General features: G+C 46.7%; 1 protein-coding gene across 1 annotated transcript; it reads right to left on the reverse strand.

Annotated features, from left to right (window-relative positions):
• Positions 1–5,729: 5,729 nt before the first annotated feature.
• On the reverse strand, positions 5,730–12,617 carry OTOP2 (otopetrin 2). The gene is made up of 6 exons (XM_044983749.1): positions 12,212–12,617; positions 11,565–11,701; positions 10,756–10,814; positions 9,565–9,695; positions 8,132–9,027; positions 5,730–7,187 (listed from the first exon to the last, which is right to left on the reverse strand). Exons 1-6 carry the CDS (start codon positions 12,615–12,617, stop codon positions 7,017–7,019), a joined length of 1,800 nt encoding a protein of 599 aa, XP_044839684.1. The 3' UTR covers positions 5,730–7,016.
• Between the last annotated feature and the right edge of the window lie 4,308 nt (positions 12,618–16,925).

A 16,925-nucleotide genomic window follows, 5' to 3' on the forward strand; every position in this document is an offset into this window, starting at 1 on the left:
TGGGCTCATCTTGATCTGAGCTGTACAATGCTTGTTCTCAGCCCGCTGTATGCTCCCAGCCCTACTGAAGGTGAGTTTCTTTAGGCCACTGGAATATTTTTGGCAAACGTGAACTGACCTCTGTTTTTGGTTGGAAGCCAGGGACAATACTGTGCTGTTCTTAGCTGAGTTTGTGTTCCCTGAAAGCCCAGGTGCAATGACAGGTGAAATGACACTGGGAGAGAGGTTGTTAAGAATAGAAATGTCTAGCGTTGCAGCTCTGGGGTTGTCACTTTTACAACATACTTTGAGTTCTGAGTCACAAAGTCCTGCACAAGAGACTGATAAGGAAAGGAAGGAGCCATGGGGTGAGATGCAAAGTACTGCCCTGGGTCAGAAACGGGCTAAGGCGCAGAAAACAAGGACAGGAATGATTTATTTGTCAAAAAGTCAAGCGCGGAAGTGCCCCAAAGTTCTGTCCTAGGAATGGCGTTTTAAGATATTATTGCATGTTATAAACCACCATGCTTCATGGTATAAGCCAGCCAGTAACTGATGGGGAGGTGGGAGTAGGAAGAAATTTCCCCTATCAACAAGTAATTTCATCACTATCCACTACACTGTTTCCTGCACTTACCTCTGAAGCACCTGGTACTGGCCACTGCCAGAGCAGGATACAGGGCTAGATGGACCACTGTCTGTTCTGGCATGTCTTATGTATGGGCAATCAACATTTTAGATTGGTAATCAAACTCCTTTCCTAATGCCCATTTTGGAGCTTAGCAGGCCACTGGGCTACCCAGCGATGCCATTTGGTAGCCTATATGTTTAGCAGAAAAAAACAGATTTCCGGGTAGGATAACAACAAACCTAGAATCTTCTTTCCAGAGCACTTGGTGCAATATTGGATTTTAAAACTGCAGGTTTAGGTTTTCTGCAGCTGGATGTGGGTATCTCCTGGGCAGGAAGACGGGAACTGGCTTTGCTGAAATCCTAGATTCTACCTTTAGAACCAGAGCTCCAAATCCCGCCCTCCCTGTAGCTTCGAGGAAGCCTGGATGGGGATTGGAACTGGGTGATCAGCCACTCGAATAGACCAGATCAACCCCCCCAAGATCTGAACACTCCCCAGGGAAGGAAAAGAAGTAAATAAAGTTCCCTTGAGGAATAACAGTTTAAGGGTTTGAATACTGTGAAACTTTTTTTTTTAAGTGTTTCATGAAACTCAACGCTTGAAAAGTGCTGGGAGTTTACAAACCCCGAAACCCAACTGGTTCACCTTTGCTTAACCCTGAGATTCTGGCCTTGTATATGTTGAAACACGCATCTCTTTAACTGTATTTCCCCTAGCTTTTAAATGGATTGATTCAAGTTGAATCGATACAAACCAGGGTTAAACCAACTTAAGTGCATCTACATTGGGGGTTGCACCGGATTAACGAGTTCAATTTTTAAGTCCATTTCATTAAACAGGTGCAGTTTTCTAGCATAGAGACGGCTTTCTTTGCTCACGGGCTGAATCAAAGTCATTAATACCAGAAATAACCTCTCCCCCTCCATTATCTGCAGCATTCTGATTAACAGCTTTTTTGTGCACTCAGCATTAATAAAGCTACGGGTGTCTCTGAGAGTATCTGCATAGTCAAACTGTAAGTCAGAGCCAAGATAGTAGTAGGTGAAGCTCTGGTGTTTGTCCAAGAGGGTTCTGTGGAATGCCTGTTGCCTAAGACACTCCACAGATCAGCTCCACACCCTTCCCCTCCACAGATAAATGCCCCAGGATGACGTCTCAGTGTGGAACTAATTGGCAGTTGAGATTCTGGTGTGATAAGGTGATTGAGGCTCTCAGATGATGGCCGCCTCTCCCAGTCTGTGCCATTTCCCCCAGAGAACTCTCCGTGCACCCTTCCCTTCGCTGCAGCGGAAGGTGGGGGAGCCAACCAACGTAGTGGGCAAAAATAACTGGGCAGTGGCCCTGTGTTGGAGTTGCCCCGTTCCCTCCCAGCCAGTCCTCAACAAGAACCAAGCCTCACCTCTGGCTCCCACCTGTCCCCAGGCAAGCAGCCAACCTGATTTCCCCACCCCTCAGCAAAGACCCAACCTGGTCTCTCCTCCCCCCACAAGCAGCTGAATCCTCCCACCTACAGCCCCTTGGCGAAGTCCCCTCCCAGCTGCCACCCTCTCCCCAGCAAACATCCAACCCCTCAGCCCTTAACAAGCACCCTGCCCTGACCTCACTCTCCCAACCTTCAAACCTGTCTCTGCACGCATTGAGCAGCCGACCTCTTCCACGGCCAGTGGACTGGACACATCTCCCACGTGGCTGCTGAACTGTTGGGTCAACAGGTGATTATCTCCCCCTCCCACTGACTCTCCTTTGACTAAATCAAAAACTGACCTTGGGAGCAAGGAATGGTTCAGAAATCAGGGAAGAGGGACAGATTCTCTGTATCCGTGACACCATGACTCAGGTCAGGCCCTAATCACATCCTTTTCCTCTCCCTATTGTTCACCTGCCATAAAGCGATTTCTTATCTGTTTGTTAGATTGGTTCCCTCACTGTGTACGTACATGGCAAAAGGTCCTGGCTTTTGTGCGTTTGATGGCTCAGGCCCAAGTGACTCATGTCCTCTCCTGGCACTCGGATTTGAATTAGATCTGGGTGGGACTTTCAGGTTTGGGTAGAGCCGGGCTGAAGCCCTCAAACCCAGCTCTACGTCTGGATGGGGCCTTCCTCAGAATTCAGGGGTGTCTGGAACTGGAGCTGGTGAATGGGGAAGGGCCCAGCTGTGAAATCCAGATCCAAACTGAAACACGAGTGAACCTGGGCTCCTCAACCCAAATTCAGGCTAAATCGTGGCCTTCTTCTCAGAGGTGCTGAGCTCCCGCAAACCCCACTGACACCAATGGGAGTGCGTTGGTGCTCAATACCACTGAAAACCAGGCTCCTTTTATTTAGGTTCCTAACTCTGCATTTAGCAACCGAACCGTAAGGATGAGGCTCCAGCTTTGTCCCTGTTCTCCTGCAGCTCTAGAGTTGCTTTGTTTGATGTTAAGTATCGGGGGTAGCCGTGTTAGACTGTATCCACAAAAACAACAAGGAGTCCGGTGGCATCTTAAAGACTAACAGGTTTATTTGGGCATAAGCTTTCGTGGATAAAAACCCCACTTCTTCAGATGCATGGAGTGAAAATTACAGGTGCAGGCAGAAATATCCTGACGCATGAAGAGAAGGGAGTTACCTCACAAGTGGAGAACCAGTGTTGACAGGGCCAATTAAATCAGGGTGGACGTAGTTCACTCCCAATAGTTGATGGGGAGGTGTCAATTCCAGGAGAGGGAAAGTTGCTTTTGTAGTGAGCCAGCCACAGCCCAAACTGATGGGGTTAAATTTGCAAATGAACGTTAGTTCTGCAGTTTCTCTTTGGAGTCTGTTTCTGAAGTTTTTTTGTTCAAGGATGGCTACTTTTAAATCTGTTATAGAATGTCCTAGTCTATAACATTTGCAAATTTAACCCCATCAATTTGGGCTTAGGGTTAGGGTGTAATAATGTCTGCATCTGTAACTTTCATTCCATGCATCTGAAGAAGTGGGATTTTTTACCCACAAAAGCGTATGCCCAAATAAATATTAGGCTTTAAGGTGCCACTGGCCTCTTTGTTTGATGTGATAGTTGTTTGGTTTGTGTCCCATGCAGATGTTTGGTTATCTCCCATCTATGCTGCCAGGAGCTGCAGCCCCTAATAGAGAGCTGATTTCTTTTCCTTCCAAAATGGCTTTACTTTGAGATACCATGAAAGAAAGACTGGTCCAGAGGTTAAGATGCTGGTCAGGAGACCTAGGTATAAGTCTGCCCTGCCACAGACTTCCTGCGTGATCTTAACAAGTCACTTAGCCACCTGGTTCCTCAATTTCCCCTCTTGTAAAATAGTGTTCATAGCTCTGCTCCAGCTCACAGGGACGGTGTGAGGATAAATACATTAAAGACTGTGAGGTGCTCTGTTACTAATGGGGAACGTATAAATATCTTAACGTTGCAAATATTTTGATTTGAAAAAATTGATGATTTGAGACCCAGGCCCCCAGAGATTAGGGTCTGCCAGTGCCTAGGACTCTAGTTAAGATAGATGAGTGTAGTTCTTTTGTTGTTTTTAAATCTTTTTTTCTCTTATGTTTTATGCTTTGTGTTCCTGTGGTTAAAATCAATTAAGTCTATTCACCATTGGTGACAACTCCTGAAGGGAAGAAATGCAAGTACCTGAACTCATTCGGACCTGTTGGGGAAGTACGGTTGATGCACAGGGTTCTGTAGCTCAAAGAGAGCGGAAAGCGGGGGTCCTGATGCCTGTGGGGTTGGACTTAGAGAGACCAGAGAGGGATTCGAGTTATAGCCAGCCCTGTAACCTTGACAGAGGGTAACATGTTCTGATGGCAAATAATAAGAAAAGTACAATTCACCAGCAGTAGTAAATTCTTCAGAGGGAGAACTTAAGATTCTGGCTAGTTTTTCTTTTGTCCAGCCAGTTCCCAGTTCATTCACTTGTTTCTCTTACATATTAATTTGTAACCTCTGAAGAGCTGGTCTTAAAAAAAGTTCTAATGGGCTTTGAGCGTAGAGGAGAACGGCATTACAAGAGCCAATGGCTGGGACATCCCTCCCTGACCTGCTTGCTTAATGATCTAGGAAAGGATCTGCATTGTAAACCGAATGGCAAATGAATTTCATTTTCACTGTTAGCAGCTAGACTCTGTATTGCAAATTATTGGAAAAATGTGACACGTCCACCCCATGGAATTGTGGTATAGTAAAATACGGACTGTTCTCATGATGGAAAAGCTTTCACATCAAGTACATACACAAGAAGAAAACTAAGAAGAGGAAGGGTATTTAGAAGAGGGCTTCCCTGCCAGCAAGTCAGAATCTTTAGCCAGGTTCTCTGAATATTAACCTGATCCCGAATAGGTAATATACGATGTAGCAGGCTGATATTTTAGTGTGACTTTGCCTTCATAAAAAGACTAAAAGAAAAGCAACCAATGGCTGGAAGTTAAAGCCAAACAAATTCAGATTAGAAATAAGGCACATTTTCTAACCCAGTGGCTTTCAAACGTTTGTACTGGGGACCCCTTTCACACAGCAAGCCTCTGAGTGTGACCCCCCCTTATACATTAAAAACATGTTTTTATATATTTAACACTATTATAAATGCTGGAGGCAAAGCGGGGCTTGGGGTGGAGGTTGACAGCTCGCGACCCCTCCATGTAATAACCTCACAACCCCCGAGGGGTTCCAACCCCCAATTTGAGAACCCCCGTTCTAATGAGTGAGGGTGATTCCCCATTGGCACAAAGTACCAAGGGGAGTGGTGAATTATCTCTCTCCTGATGTCTTCAGATCAAGACTGCACACCTTTCTGGAAGATAAGCTTCTGTCAAACACAAGTTAATGGACTCCATAGAGAGGTAAATGGTGAAATTCTATGGCCTGCAATATACAGGAAGTCAGACTAGATGTGCTAACGGTCTCTCTTGGCCTTAAAATCTATGAATTTTTGAAATGTGAACTCTTTTTTGGGGGCAAAATATTTCAACTACCACAAAATCTTTGTTCTTCCCTCTCACTCTGGTGTGACATGGGCCGAACCTCCATGTGACTCCAGCTGGCTGGTGAAAAAGAAACTCTGCTCGGTAAACTAGCATGATTTTCATTTATTCTTTTATTTGAGAAATATACAAACAGCCTCGGGAAATGATTGTTAATTTTCATCAGCTCGGCAATTTTCCTCTTCAGTACATTGAAATTTCTTTCCTCTGTAAACATAACTTTGTAAGAGAGAGACATTGAGCTGTGCCTTGTTGATTCACTTGCTGATACTTATATGCACCAGCCAAATGAAGCATGGCCTGTTTAGAGTTCATGAGGCTTGCTTCAGGTTAGGCAGATACAATATGGATCAGCTCCACTCTCTGATGCCCAGGTGTACAAATGAAATCACTGTGTGTTCATCTAAGGCCAGGAAAGCTGGCCTGTAGAATGACTTGGATCTCCATTGTGTGGCACTGTGAACCATTAGCCATTCATTGTTACACTGAAAATCAATAAATAATTTTTTTATATAAAATAAGTTCATGTGTTTTTTAAAAAATCATTACACTATTTAAAAAAATCCTTTTAATTCTCGTAATAGAATTAACTATCGGCCCTGATTCAGGAAAGAACTTAAGCATGTGCTTAAGTCTATTCCTATTCAGGACAGCACTTAACCATGTGCTAAGCACCCGTTGACTTCAGTGGGAATTCAGCACATGTGTAGGTGCTGTCCTGAATAAGGATGCTTTCAGTCATTCTGGGCCTTGGTTGATCAGCAGCTATGCAGTCTCAATGAGGAGAAAGGGGATGTGACCAAGGACAGTATTGTGAAGCCGTCAGGACCGTGGTCGGGTAGTGGGAAGAAGAGAATTCTAATGTGATTCCAAAAGCCTTCAACATTCACCAGTTCAGTTTTCATGTCTGTGCACTTGATTCTTCTCCTTTGCAATGGAGCTCCCGGTGGTGGGATGTAGCTTTGCGTCCTGTTTGCCTTACACACCTGAGTTAGGTCATTGAAGCCAATGGGTCTCTTAAAGAGAACAGGATTCAGCCTGCACATAGATGGGCTCTGACAAGGTACCGGGTGCCCCCTGGGAGAATGAAGTCAATGGCGTTGGGAGCAGTCAGCAGGATCAGGCCCTTAGTAGGAAGAGGTGTCAATTTGAATGAACCGCACGTGGTTTTCATTGCCCTACTTTGTAAACGTTCCACTTTTCTAAAAGCCTTAGAACTTAAAGCAATAATTGAAATCAAACACAACGCACTCACACATGAGTAGAAAACAACATCTGGGACTATGAGTGGATTATTTCCACGGCGGTGCAGTAATGCCCTGTCATCGCTAGGGCGTGGGATGCGTGCAACCCCCAAACCCTTGAGTACAGCCGCTCAGGCTTTCAGTCCCGGGGCGGGAAAGGTGGGTTGATAGAGCAGGTGTTCTTCCTTTTAAGACGTGATGTAGACCTCCAGCAGGCTGGCCACCGCGTGCATGCGGTAGAAGATCCCAAAGGGCAGGCAAATGTCCACGATGGCAGCCCACATCTGGTAGCCGTAGAAGTTGAGTTCCTTGTCATTGTCGAACTGTGGCCGGGCGCCGAACGCTGGCATGATCCAGAGCTGTTTGGAGGTGGGAAACAAACGTGACAGTCTCAGTGAGAGGGATGGGATGTGGTGAGTAGCTGCAGCTACTCACAAGGGCTTCAAAGGGCAGAAGAGCTGGAGAGAAGGGAAAGGATAAATCTTCTAAATTCAGGACCATATTAGCGACAGAAAAAGACCTATTGGGTTGGAGGCTCTTTATCTAAATCATCTGTGCCTGGTTTGTTCAGAAGCCATAGCTCCTGTGAAAGATGTGTATTTTCCTGTAAATCAAAAGTGCCTTCAAAACACGGGGAAGTCACACTACATTTAATTGGCTTCCCTTAGGGCTTGCAATGAAAAGTGTGGCTGCTAATCAAGTGTAATTGCTAATAAAAAGCAGGCTTCTAAGTGAAGCTATCTGGGGCCAGATTCTTCTCTGACATATACTGCCAATAGAGATCCTGAGAGTACAATTTGACCCCTGGTGTGAAATCCTGGCCCCACTGAGGTCAGTGGAACTTCTGTCATTGACTTTAATGGAGCCAGGATTTCACCCATGCTACTTAACTATTGATCACCAGACATCATGTCTTTTGCTGTCTAACGTATAAGAAAATGGCTTAGATCAGGCTCTAGATGCCTTTTCCCTACATTAAAAATGTAGCATCAAAGGATTAAGCCTAATGAAAAAATATTGGGCCTGAGTCTCCTCTCCTTCGCACCAATTGTACAATGTTATGGGCTCAGCTCTCTGCTGGCGTAAATGGGCAAAACGCCACTGAAATAAAGGGAGTTGTGCCTCGTTACTCCAGCAGAGAATGTTTTCCAATAACTCCACTGACTTCAGTGCAGCTACTTCTGATTTATGTGAGAGATTTAAGGTAAGAAAAAGGAACATTTTCCTTAGACCACATCCTCTTGGACACGACCCCCTGCCCTCCACCCACCCTCCCAAAAATCCCTTTCTGGTTGTCACTTACAATTATGTTGCACAGGAGCAGGAACAAGGAGATCTCCTTTAGGAACTTCCTCCTCCATTTCACCTTCTTGGGGACCATTATGGACTGCACCACGTCTGAAGGCTGGATCGCTACCGCACCTTGACTGTGGGGCAAGGGGGATGGCAGGGCACTGTCGCTTTCGGGGACGCGGAGGGATACGGCATTGATGTTGACAAAGGTGAGTCCATATAGGTCCTTCCGGTGAGGATGAATTTTGTGGTCGTCTTCTGGGGGCTGCCGATGAAGGCCTTCGATGATGAAGATGTTCTGGAAGGTGTGCTGGGCGATCATCAGCAGCGAGTAGGTCAAGTTGAGGGCACTTATGGCATCCCTTGGAGTGCTGGCCACCACAGCCACAATGGAGTAGTAGGAGATAGCATATTGCCCCAAGGCAGCCCCCAGCAATAAGGCCATGTCCAAAGTCCTGGTTGGATTCTTGTGGTGGTCCATGTCTCTCTTATCAAACCTGTAGACAATGGAACCTCCGATGCAGACAAGAGACATCAGGCTCAGACAAACTATGTTGAAGGTGTAATACATGATGAGTGCTTCGTTCTTCTTGTCTGGCTGGCTGCTGGTATTCACCTGCACCTCATAAACAATAAGAACAGCCAGGCCGCTCACCAGTATGAACAGCCCCAAAACGATGCCCACAAAGAAGGTCCTTCTGAAGAGCCTGAACTTCAGGTGGTGGATGTGGTGGGTATGGTGCTCTATGAGGCGTCCAACGTTCTTCCACATCACATACAGCATGGCAGAGGCAAAGAGACTGTACTCAATGTTGAAGGGATACAACCAAAAATAGCCACTCTGGAAGATCTGGCAAATTTGGCTGTCACAGCTACAGCCTTCTGTTGAGCCACTTGCCGTTCCAGCTGGAACAGGAAAAACACATACGTGTTACATTGTTACTGCAGGAAACAAGTACTTGTTAACAGTCCTGAAGAGCCTCATTCTGGAGAATCACAGTCACTAAAATGCAGGACCAAAAATAAAAGTAGATCTCGTGACCCCGAGACCCAGGGTTGCCTGGACACTGAGAATCCACCCACTGAAACCTCAGCTTCCCTTTGGTTTCTGCCTTTCGGAATTGCTTTCCCCTTTGTCAAACAATTGGTTTAGTGAACATTCTTCTCTTGTCTGGGCCTATCTAGAATCCCTTCCTCCTCCCTCTCCTCTCCTGCCTTGTTCTTTCTTTTGTTCTCTCTCTTTCCTTTTCTTTTCCTCCTCTCCCCTCCTTCTCCTCTGTTCACTCTAGGTTCTCCCTCCATCCCCATGACTCCTGCTGGACACAAAGCAAGACACAAATGCTAAGGTCCAGACTGGAATACCCCTACTCACGCAAGATAGCACCTTACTCTGAGCAGTCCCCTTGCTCCAGAATTAGCTGGCTTTACTAATGGGCAAATTACCTTTCATGATCCATCTGTGTGTTCCTGCTGTTAGGTTCTGGAATTTTGTGTGTGCTTTATGCACGGACTCGTCCGTTACGGCTGACATCCACACGGCTAGGTTAGTGGTCAATGTCAGCATCAAGCCACACCTGTATGAGAGAAGAGAGAGACAGAATCAAGGCCAAGTCGGCTTCTCTGGCACCTTTCCTCTCTAGGCCTCAATGCACTCTTCAAACATTAGTGAATTAAGTCTCGCCTCTGTGAGGCAGGCAAGTATCAGTATCCCCATTTTATATATGGAGAAACTGAGGCACAAGGAGGGGAAGTCACTTTTCCCCCAGTCACACAGGGAGACTGTGGCAGGGTCAGGAAGAGAACCCAGGTGTCCTGATTCCCTGTCTGCTGCCCTAGCTTCTTTCTGTCATTCCCTTCACTCTTCATACCATTACCCTGCCTGAAAAGCACCAACTAAGTTTCATCTCTCACTGTTTCTGGCTCAGCCTCTCACAGGGCGTGGATGGAAGTATGTAGAGTAATTGGTCAGGGTTGGCCTGTCCAGAAGGGTGGAGCCAGTCTTGCGAAAGTGAATATGATCATCCGAGGTCTGGTTTCTCATTCCATCAGCCTTTTGATCTTCCTCACGCTCTTTTGTCTTCCTTCCCAATACCGGGGAAGTGACCAGGATTTTTTTTTTAAAATGCAAGTATTATGTGCTAGTGTAAGGCTGTGCCACTAGATGGGGATCAGTCTTCCCGCTTCTGGATCTTAAAGTGTGAGCTGCTAGTACCGGAGTGCCCATTGTAGCTGGCTCATTAACATCTCTCTGTGGCTCATCCACCACTGGAGGGGGACAGAGTGCCATGCCATGTGGGCCGGGATAACACTGGAGAGGCGCTCAAACCAAAACCCTGGCTCAGCCTCTCAATTATGCAGCTGGCCCCCATTTCTACTGTTTTCTGAACCTAATCTGTGAATGGACCCTCCCCTTTTAGCACGTCAGGGTGGCTGGGAACCAAGTGGCAGCTCTCCGTTTTTCACTATGGGGCCATCTCTTGTGTGTGCCTGGTAAGATAATCCTGTAACAGACCCACTGAAAGGAAAGAATGTAGGAATGTTCCCCCAGTAGCTGCAGCTAATTGCAGGGAAGGCTCGGCAGAGGAATGGGGACCAGTGCAGAAGGGAACACGACCAGCTGGGAGAAATACTCGCCTGGTAACGTCCAGGTGCACATGAATGCAGTCTTTGGCAGAAATCCACAGAAAGTATGTCTGGAAGAAATATAAGTGTTGATTAAGACTGAACCCCAAAGCGGCAGTGTCAGACTAGAAACAGACCCGGCCACTTCCACGATCTGCAGGATAAGTCAGCCCCTGCCCTATTCTCTGCTGCACCAGGCCCGTTATCCCACCCATGCTGCTCCTCTGCCATCCATTCCTGCCCCATTTACTTTGCCTTGTGCTGTAGCCCTCCCATGCTCTCCACTCTGCCTCCACAGCTCCTTCTTCTGCCCACCATTGCTGCACAACATGCTGATCCTGCTTATCCCTTGCTCCCAACCAGCCCCCTCTGCTCCACAGTATTGACATCCATCAGGGGTTCCCGACCTGGGGGTTGAGACCCCACAGGCAATCATGAACAGATATCAGGGGTTACGGCCATCCTGCCCTCTCCATGTTGCTAAATAGGAGAGAAGTCCTGGCTAGAACCTGGTTAGGGGTTCATGTGAGCAGTCCTGCTATGCAAATAATAGCAGGTCATAGTATGGAAAAGAGTTATGAACCCTGACCTACAGCAAGTCACCACAGATCAAATATGGTACAGCGGATGGGGAAGTGTTTTCCCTAGGGGAGAGGAGTTTAGTCAGCTGAGTTTGCTCTGCTAGGTTAGAATGGATCACGGAGTGAGCTAAGCTCACTGGGCAGAGAGTGGTCCAAGAGCGATCAGCATCCTGGGAAGGTCAAGCATCATCCCTGAGCTCACCCACCTGTCCCCTGGGCACTGAAAGAGCCCACACTCACCTGGATGATCACAAACACAGCCTGCACGAGAGGGTAGATGATTTTGATGGCAGACAGGCAGTTGTAGAAGCTGGAGTAATACCCAGTTTTAAACACATCCATCACAAGGGTGAAAATGGCAAACAAAACCAGGCCTCCTGTTGAGGAAGCAAAGGCAATTAGAGACGACGTGTGCATGTTGGGGGTGGACAGGTAGACGTAGGTGAGCCCATGCTCGTCTAGATGGACAGTGGAGGGAGAGAAATGGCATCGCCATGTAGAGGCAGATGGCATTTCGGGCTTCCCCTTTTATAGTGATCCCAGTTTTCTTTTTATCCTAAAGCCTACAAATCCTTTGCACCAACAGCCCTTGGAATGGTGACTGATGAGGCTGAAAAATAACCAAGTACTTTGGAGAACCCTCCCACGTAAGGACTGGATCCAGCACGACACAGGTTAATGAGACTGATCATTGGAGTCCAACCCTCAGACCCAGAGCACTAAGGAGAGGAAACTTCTGAAGTTCTCTGTGAGTGATGTTTTGAGAAGGGGCCTCTAGGAGGCCATCTGGGCAATGCTTTCCTCACAGAGTGCTTACCTTGTATGGGATCCCATCTTCACCCCCCAACCCCCTCCACCCCAAGGCATCACCCCTGGTGGCTTCCTACCTCTCAGCCAGACAGGTCCTGCATGGGAGTCCTTGTAGAGGATGGCGTCCCGGCGCTTGGCGGTGACGATGAGGTAGAAGAGGATCCAGGCAATGCAGATCAGCATTATGACGGTCAGCATGAAAAACACGTCGTAGTCGTGCACAGCTACCTCATTGAAGGCCGCACTGCTCACCAGGGTGCAGGCCAGTAGCACCAAATTGATGGCCAGCAGGACCGAGAACATGCGGCCTCCTTTCTTCCAGATCTCCTTGGGGTTGTGTGTCAAGGCGGGTGAGTGCGGATGGTGGCCCAAGGAGCCTGTTGGGCTGGAGGCCGTGCTGTCCTTCTCTTCTCTCTGACCAGAACCCATGATGGAGTCTTCGCGACGGATCTCACTGTCTGTCCGCACAGGCTCCTCTGTCATGGTTCCACTAATGCCAAAGCCAAGTGTTACTGCTGTCAGGAACAGAACCCCAGAAATAAAAGGATCACTCCATCTGAATCAAGAATCATAGAATCGTAGGACTGGAAGGGACCTTGAGAGGTCATCTAGTGCAGTCCCCTGCACTCATGGCAGGACTAAGTATTATCTAGACCATCTCTGACAGGGGTTTGTCTAACCTGCTCTTAAAAATCTCCAATGACGGAGACTCCATCACCTCCCTAGGCAATTTATTCCAATGCTTAACCATCCTGACAGTTAGGAAGTTTTTCCTAATGCCCAACCTAAACCTCTCTTGTTGCAGTTTAAGCCCATTGCTTCTTGCCCTATCCTCAGAGGTTAAAAAGAACAATTTACCTCCCTTCTCCTTGTAACAACCTTTTATATACTTGAAAGCTGTTATCATGTCCCCTCTTGGTCTTCTCTTCTCCAGACTAAACAACCCCAATTTTTTCAGTCTTCCCTCATAGATCATGTTTTCTAGCCCTTTAATCACTTTTGTTGCTCTTCTCTGGACTTTCTTCAATTTGTCCACATCTTTCCTGAAATGTGGCACCCAGAACTGGACACAATACTCCAGCTGAGGCCTAATCAGCACAGAGTAGAGCAGAAGAATTACGTCTTGTGTCTTTCTTACAACACTCCTGCTAGTTGTACATCCCAGAATGATGTTTGCTTTTTTTGCAACAGCATTATACGGTTGACTCTCATTTTGTGTGTGGTGCACTATGACCCCCAGATCCTTTTCCGTAGTATTGCTTCCTAAGCAGTCTTTCCCCATTTTGTATGTGCGCAACTGATTGTTCCTATGTGGAGTACTTTGCATTTGTCCTTATTGAATTCTCTAGTTTGTCCAGATCATTTTGAATTTTAATCCTATCCTCCAAAGCATTTGCAAACCCTCCCAGCGTGGTATCATCTGCAAACTTTATAAGTGTACTCTCTATGCCATTATCTAAATCATTGATGAAGACTGTGAACAGATCATGACCCAGAACTGATCCTTGTGGGACCCCACTTGTTATGCCCTTCCAGCCTGACTGTGAACCACTGACAAACATGCTCTGGGAATGGCTTTCCAACCAGTTTTGCACCCACCTTATAGTAGCTCCATCTAGGTTGTATTTCACTAGTTTTGTTTATGAGAAGCTCATGAGAGATGGTATCAAAAGTCATACTAAAGTCAAGATGTACCACATCTGCTGCTTCCTGCCCCCACATCCACAAGGCTTGCTACTCTGTCAAAGAAAGCTATTAGGTTGGTTTGACATGATTTGTTCTTGACAAATCCATGCTGACTGTTACTAATCACCTTATTATCTTCTAGGCGTTTGCAAATTGATTGCTTTATTATTTGCTCCATTATCTTTCTGGGTATAGAAGTTAAGCTGACTGGTCTGTAATTCCCTGGATTGTCCTTATTTCCCTTTTTATAGATGGGCACTATATTTGCCCTTTTCCAAGCCTCTGGAATCTCTCCCGTCTTCCATGACTTTTATAATGTAATCACTAATGGCTCAGATATCTCCTCAGTCAGCATCTTGAGTATTCTAGGATGTATTTCATCAAGCCCTGGTAACCTGAAGACATCTAACTTGTCTAAGTAATTCCTAACTTGTTCTTTCATTATTTTAGCCTCTGATCCTACCTCATTTTCACTGTTAGATGTCTGATTGCTACTATTTTCTCACAGGGTGGCACCTTTTGTGCAGTGTGCGCATGCCCTGCTTCCGCTGTTAGTGGAATGAGATTCAGTATCTGTCCCTGCTAAGGGGAATCATTAGATCTGAAGAAGCCTGTTTAAAAGGGTAGCAAGACATTTCCCCAGTAGCATTTGGTCCCTGAGACCCTATGGGCTGCACTCACTGTTTTGTCACTTTTGAAATCCCAAATCAATGCTTGTGAGAGTGAATTCAATGTCAGTTTAACACAAATATTAACCCCCATTTAAATGTTTATTGACACGAACTATTGGAAGGTATGAGAATGCAGGCAAGACCAAAGGTCTCAGGGCAAATGGCCAACACGGTTGGATTTAAATGCCGGCCACAAAACATGCAGACAAAATGTCACGCTCCCTGCAAAGAAACAGACCTATTACAGTGATAAACCTAATAGAATAGGAATCCATTAGAAGAACACAGTGTAGTTTGCAGCAAGCTTAGCCACTAAAACAGGTTCCTTAGTGAGTTTGTCTAGCTTTCCAACTCCTCCAAAGCCTGTTAGAAATAGGTTAAGCTCCGTGCTTTATTAATATTTTATAAAACTTTGAATTTATTACTAGGGAAACCTGGGGTGAAGTATCTCTGAAAGCAAAGCTATTATTAAAGCCGAAAGCCATTCCACCAACCTGCTTGTACGCCCGCCACCTGATTCTCCGATCTTACCTGGGCTGCTACACGAGGTTCCTCTTCTCTCAAATCTGGACAGCCGAGGAATTTATACCTATTTGGACATCGTCTTGATTTACACCATCTCTGGAGCTGACAGTGCCGTTTCATAAACTTCTCAGTGAAACTCCCATGATCCATTGTGTGCAATGGGCTGATTTTAGGGAAGAGAGAGATGGGGAGATAAGAGTTATTTGCCTTTGAAGGGCACGAGGTATGAACGCTACCAAGCATGGCATGAGCCTCCCCTCTAGGTCACAGGGTCATAGATAAAGATCTGTGATCAAAGATCCATTAGATCAAGTCCAGGCCCCCGCCAGGGCAAGCTAGATTGCCCAGACAGATGATGTATTACATGCTACACTGACTCTCCATTTGATCTTAGTTAACGTTTATGGGCTACTCAGTCCCACTATAAAGGGGCATGTTAGACCACTCCAAATTGCTCTACCAACATACTTCAGGCCCTATCTGGACACATGCTTGAGGGAGAGAAAGGAATCCACTCCCATATCCATTCAGTCCTGGGTGCTCCTCAGCCTTTCTCTGCTTGGTCAGTGACTGGGGATGGGGAGGTGTGTTACTGGGACCGAGTAGGACTTGTTGTCCTCAGTCATTGGATTCCATGTACTGCTCCATCCAAAGGACTTGCTCTGCTGGGGCTGCCCTTCCCCTTTGTCGCTGGTTAATTAACCTGAGTTCTCTTCCTTCAAATGACAAGCTGATTTGTCACTGACGGAGCGTATACAAGTAGCATATGCACTGTTCTCCCATGGCTGCTCAGCAGTGGGCCAAAGCCGGTTGCTTAACGGAGGTGGTCTCAGTAGGGTAGGGTCAAGTTGTACTCCGTGTTTTGGCAATGGTCACTTAAGACAGAAAGCTATCAGAATGGGCCATTTTACGGCCTTCACTCTAGCTTCACCTCTTTCATGTGTTTCCTCTCTATCAGACTGGTCTGTCTATGGCAGCAATGGGTCTATTTTCTGTTTTTCTTTCCAGTAATTCCCTCTCCTGGGGTTGGGATAGATTGGGCGATAATGTCTCTTCCTTCTGCAACATTGTCCCTGACCTTCTTCATATCTTTTCCTTACCCTGCCCTCTGCTGGCTGGCATGGGTTTTGCGACACCCTTTTCTGCTCCAGTCGCTCTCCTGTTACTTGTTCTACCTCATTTATTCGCCTCGACCCACATGTTGCTCTTTCCCCTTTCTAGACAGAGCTGAGGAGAGAGTATTTCCTTCACGGAGCAGTTCTCTGAGAACCCCAGCAGTTACACGAACAGGCCCATTAATAATAAGATAATAACTAATATCTAAGTAACAAATAGTTTGCATTACTATATTGTCTTTCCTCCAGAAGGATACAAAGGGCCTTAAAACTGGCAACTATCTCTTTAGCTACCACTTAACCTCTCAGGGCTGAGTTCAGACATGATGTAATATGAAGGGCTGCAAATCCACCGCCGTCAATGGACCCCACACCTGAATTTGGCCCTGGCTGTAGGATACTTACCTGTATCCTTAGGGGGTTGATCAGTTAGTGTTTGCAGAATGCTTTGGGCTAAGTGCCATTTGATTATCGCATTCGCCCACTCACCAATGCAGCCTGGAGCTCCACTAGTCACTGTCTTTCTCTTCCCCCTTTCTGTTGCCCGGCTCCTTTCTGCCCCTTTCTCCCTTTCACTATCCCTCCCGGTCCCTCCTGTCAGTGATGCTCTCTCTCTCTCTTGCTCTCAGCCCCTTTCCTGTTCTCTTTCTATTTCCCTCCTTCACCCTTCTCCCCTCCCAGTCCTCTCTGTCTTCCTTCCCCTCTCCTGGGCTCAGCCCTACCGCCTCCCCTAGCGCTGTGGTCACTGCTGCCTGCAGGCTCAGCCTTTCCCATGCCACAGGGACGAGCTGTAG

This window comes from Mauremys mutica, chromosome 12 (genome assembly GCF_020497125.1).
Source record: "Mauremys mutica isolate MM-2020 ecotype Southern chromosome 12, ASM2049712v1, whole genome shotgun sequence".
Lineage (NCBI taxonomy): Eukaryota > Metazoa > Chordata > Testudines > Geoemydidae > Mauremys > Mauremys mutica.